Genomic DNA, 5,000 nt, shown 5'->3' on the forward strand with positions numbered 1-5,000 from the left:
ATCAATATTTGTAAGTAAGTAAGTAAGTAAACTTTATTTGTATAGCACCTTTCACAGATAAAATCACAAAGTGCTTCACAGAAGTAAAACATAGCAACAGTTACATAGAGATGAACGCACTACACATAAAACAATTCTGACACGTCGTAAGCATAGGCATAACATAAGAAAATTAAATAACTAAATATGAGTGCAACATAAATGTCAGTCCTAAAAACAAAACAACAATTATAAATAAATAAACAAAGTATACAACCAGGAATTAATTAAAAGCCTGTCTGAATAAAAACTTTTCAACTGTTCCTTAAAAGTGGATAGGGAGTCAAGTGAACGCATAGAAAGGGGGGGGGGGTGTTCCAAAGGGGAGGGGCCATAAATTGGAAGGACCGGTCACCTTCTGTTATTAACCGGGTCCGTGGGACAACCAGGAGATGTTGGTGCGAGGACCTAAGTGCACGACTGGGGGAGTAGGGGCGCAGTAAATAAAAAATGTACACAGGGGATTTACCTTGGAGGGCTTTAAAAGTTAAAACAAGAATTTTAAAATGGACACGATAATTAATGGGGAGCCAATGTAGAGTGGATACAATGGGGGTGATGTGGGCACACCTACTTGTCCCAGTTAAAAGCCTTGACGCTGCATTTTGAATGATTTGCAAGCGGTTTAGCACAGATTTATCCAGACAGGTAAAAATGTAATTGCAATAGTCCAGGCGTGATGAAATAAAAGCATGGATGATCATTTCCATTTCAGCAACAGTGAACATACTACTACTCTCTCCCAAAGCCAGAAACAAGAGAAGTAATACTTAAACTTGTGATGTCATCAGGTATAAAGTCTGGAGCTGCTCCATTGACAATAGATTTTATGGACCCACATCTCTTTATACCCAAATGAGCTTTATTCTATAGTAGTAGTCCTCAGTTCTGAAACAGAAAATATACCCATATACTCAGAACATCCCCCTGAGTGCTGTCGGTGTCATCTTTACCATCATATACTCAGAACATTCTCCTGCATTATCTCTGTCATCTTTACAATCATCTACAATTCTCTATAGAGCAGCTTCAGACCTCATACCTACAGTAATGAAATCACTCTAGTTTTTGCATTTGGGTTTGAGTTCACGTTTTGTAATGTTTTTGGGTTAGAGTCTTAGACCATGCAAATAACAAGTACAAATTCTCAAATTGGACATAGTTCCCCTTTAATAAATTGGGGGTACAGTTACACTCTTCTCTTCTTCCTCCCTGCAGATGAAGATGAGTGTGTGTCCATGCAGGGTGTGTGTGGCACGGCGCGCTGTGAGAACGTGGAAGGATCCTTCATGTGTGAGTGTGATGGAGACGGAGAAGAGTACAACATGAGGTCTGGACAGTGTGTCCACAGGACAGGTAAATATACTGCATACTGTACACACAGGACAGGTACATATACTGCATACTGTACACACAGGACAGGTAAATATACTGCGTACTGTACACACAGGACAGGTCAATATACTGCATACTGTACACACAGGACAGGTAAATATACTGCGTACTGTACACACAGGACAGGTAAATAATATACTGCATACTATACACACAGGACAGTTAAATATACTGCTTACTGTACACACAGAATAGGTAAATATACTGCGTACTGTACACACAGGACAGGTAAATATACTGCGTACTGTACACACAGGACAGGTAAATATACTGCGTACTGTACACACAGGACAGGTAAATATACTGCATACTGTACACACAGAATAGGTAAATATACTGCATACTGTACACACAGGACAGGTAAATATACTGCGTACTGTACACACAGGACAGGTAAATATACTGCGTACTGTACACACAGGACAGGTAAATATACTGCGTACTGTACACACAGGACAGGTAAATATACTGCGTACTGTACACACAGGACAGGTAAATATACTGCGTACTGTACACACAGGACAGGTAAATATACTGCGTACTGTACACACAGGACAGGTAAATAATATACTGCATACTATACACACAGGACAGGTAAATATACTGCATACTGTACACACAGAACATACTCTGCTCTCAAGACACAGAACACATTGGCAAGTTATATGTCAGATTTTCACATGACTCTTTAAAGCTGAAATGGCCACATTTCAAAATGATTACTGATAACTGATATGAGGAGAGACCACATCAGTCCAGTATTAGCTACTCTGCATTGACTTCCAGTAACATTTTGAATAGATTTCAAGGTCCTCCTCCTTATATACAAAGCACTAAATGGAACAGGACCAAGCTACATTGCAAATTCTCTTGTCAACTACTGTATGTGCCCCCTATAATATTATGATCATCTACTACTGGTCTATTTTTTTTTAAAGATTTATTTTTTGGCGTTTTATCGCTTTATTTCTACTGGGCAGTCCAGTAGAGAGAGACAGAGGAGGAATGGGAGACAGAATGGGGGAATGGGGGAAGACATTCGGCAAATAACGACAGGTTCGGGAATCGAACCCGGATCGGCCGTGTCGCAACTGAGCGCGCTATGTGGTTCGCCACTGGGGCGCCCATACTACTGGTCTATTGACGGTTCACAACCACAGCCAAAAGAAAATCGGGGACACAGCCTTTGTAAAACATTTTTTTATAAATAAATAAATAAAAAATACCGTATTATTATTATTATTATAACAAATGTCCTGGTTCTATAGGATCATCCTCATGTCTCTCATTTAGATGTGTAAAAACGTGTTAGTTCTTCAACAGATATCCATTGTAACAGCATGGTATTAACACCATCTTGTGGTGAGAATACATCATTACAGTTTAAATGACTTGCAGTCACTATTGTGCTAATACATTTACATTTACATTTAGTAATTTAGCTGGCGCTTTCATCCAAAGCGACTTACAAGTTCTGTACGACAAATCATCAGGAAGTCATAATATTACAGGTTAGATTGAATTTATCCTTCAAACAGCATACCCTTTAGTCTTCTGGTGACATGTTGATTATCTATCTCTCTTCCTCTCTCCCTCCCCCCTCTCTCCATCTCGTCTGTGTCTCTCTCGCTCTCTCTCTCTCTCTCTCTCTCTCTCTCTCTCTCTCTCTCTCTCCTCTCTGTTCTACAGGACGGCCTGTCCCTGGCCTCACCTCTTCTTCCTCCTCTACTTCCTCCTCCTCCTCCCTCCCTTCCAGCCCCCACGTGGCCCCCCTCCCCCCTGCACATCCTGGGGAACTGAGGGAGTGTTACTACAACCTGGTGGACCGTGGTTCATGCAGCCTCCTGGCGACCAACACCACCCAGCAGGAGTGTTGCTGCACTGTGGGAGAGGCCTGGGGTCTGGGCTGCCAGTACCACGCCTGTCCTGTTCTAGATACAGGTAGTCAGTCAGTACCAGGGGCGGATTTAGGATTGTAGGAGATCCGGGGCTTAGCCCAGATAGGTGGACGACCCCCTCCACGGCATATTTTTTTTGAATTTAATGAACCTGTACGTGCAATTTCATGCAATATAGAGCCTTCAATCTTGACCAATAAAGCTGCTCTTTTCACTATAAAACTCAGTTAACCATAACGTAGTTATGGTTAGATTTATATATTGGGGGGGGGATATATCATATTTTTCATATGATCAAAAAGTGGTGGAGCAAGAGCATACCTTTGCTCCCCCAAGTTCAATAGTGGGAGAGCAGAGATGCTCCGAATGCTCTTATGGCCAGGCGTCTATGATTCACTGATACAAAGTAAAATAGTGCAGTGCAATAAAATAGTTAGTAAAATAGAATAAAATAATGCAATAGTGCATTGCAATAAAATAGTTATCATCGTATTTTTTCGGGAGGCCGGTAAGGAGTGCATTACAGTAGTCGAGTTGGCTTGAGATAAAGGCATGGATCTGGTTTTCAGCGTCCTTTTGATTTATAAATGGCCGTACTTTAGCTATGTTTCTAAGGTGGAAGAATTAAGTTTTTGTCAACTTGTTGATTGTGATTTAAAGCTTAGGTCTGAGTCTACCATAACACCAAGACTTAACTCACTCAAATACAGTTAGCAGCTGGATAGACCACAGATGGAAATTAGCTTCTGCTAAATCTGGTGCAAACATATTTTCATGTAACAATGATGAATTGTCAAAAAAAAATATATATATATATATTTTTTTAAATAGATTCGGGGCTTTTCAGAAAACATTCGGGGCTTGAGCCCAAGTAGCCACCCCCTAGCCCCGCCCCTGGTCAGTACCACACCTGTCCTGTTCTAGATACAGGTAGTCAGTCAGTCAGTCAGTACCACGCCTGTCCTGTTCTAGATACAGGTAGTCAGTCAGTCAGTCAGTACCACGCCTGTCCTGTTCTAGATACAGGTAGTCAGTCAGTCAGTCAGTACCACGCCTGTCCTGTTCTAGATACAGGTAGTCAGTCAGTCAGTCAGTACCACGCCTGTCCTGTTCTAGATACAGGTAGTCAGTCAGTCAGTCAGTACCACGCCTGTCCTGTTCTAGATACAGGTAGTCAGTCAGTACCACACCTGTCCTGTTCTAGATACAGGTAGTCAGTCAGTACCACGCCTGTCCTGCTCTAGATACAGGTAGTTCAGTCAGTACCACGCCTGTCCTGTTCTAGATACAGGTAGTCAGTCAGTCAGTCAGTACCATGCCTGTCCTGTTCTAGATACAAGTAGTCAGTCAGTACCACGCCTGTCCTGCTCTAGATACAAGTAGTCAGTCAGTACCACGCCTGTCCTGTTCTAGATACAGGTAGTTCAGTCAGTACCACGCCTGTCCTGTTCTAGATACAAGTAGTCAGTCAGTACCACACCTGTCCTGTTCTAGATACAGGTAGTCAGTCAGTCAGTCAGTACCACGCCTGTCCTGTTCTAGATACAGGTAGTTCAGTCAGTACCACACCTGTCCTGTTCTAGATACAGGTAGTCAGTCAGTCAGTCAGTCAGTCAGTCAGTACCACGCCTGTCCTGTTCTAGATACAGGTAGTCAGTCAGTACCACA

At 42.2% G+C, this 5,000-nt stretch overlaps 1 protein-coding gene across 6 annotated transcripts in view; it reads left to right on the forward strand.

The window, feature by feature from the left end:
• ltbp4 (latent transforming growth factor beta binding protein 4) overlaps window positions 1-5,000 on the forward strand; it is a 219,225-nt gene that overhangs the window by 179,834 nt on the left and 34,391 nt on the right. For all 6 annotated transcript variants that reach the window (XM_084334973.1, XM_084334977.1, XM_084334974.1 and 3 more), the window contains 2 exons: window positions 1,258-1,395; window positions 3,124-3,375. In XM_084334973.1, coding sequence (XP_084191099.1) covers window positions 1,258-1,395; window positions 3,124-3,375 — 390 coding nt within the window. The remainder of the gene's footprint in view (window positions 1-1,257; window positions 1,396-3,123; window positions 3,376-5,000) is intronic.

Source organism: Notolepis coatsorum (genome assembly GCF_963971535.1).
Source record: "Notolepis coatsorum genome assembly, chromosome: 1".
NCBI classification, from domain to species: Eukaryota; Metazoa; Chordata; class Actinopteri; order Aulopiformes; family Paralepididae; genus Notolepis; species Notolepis coatsorum.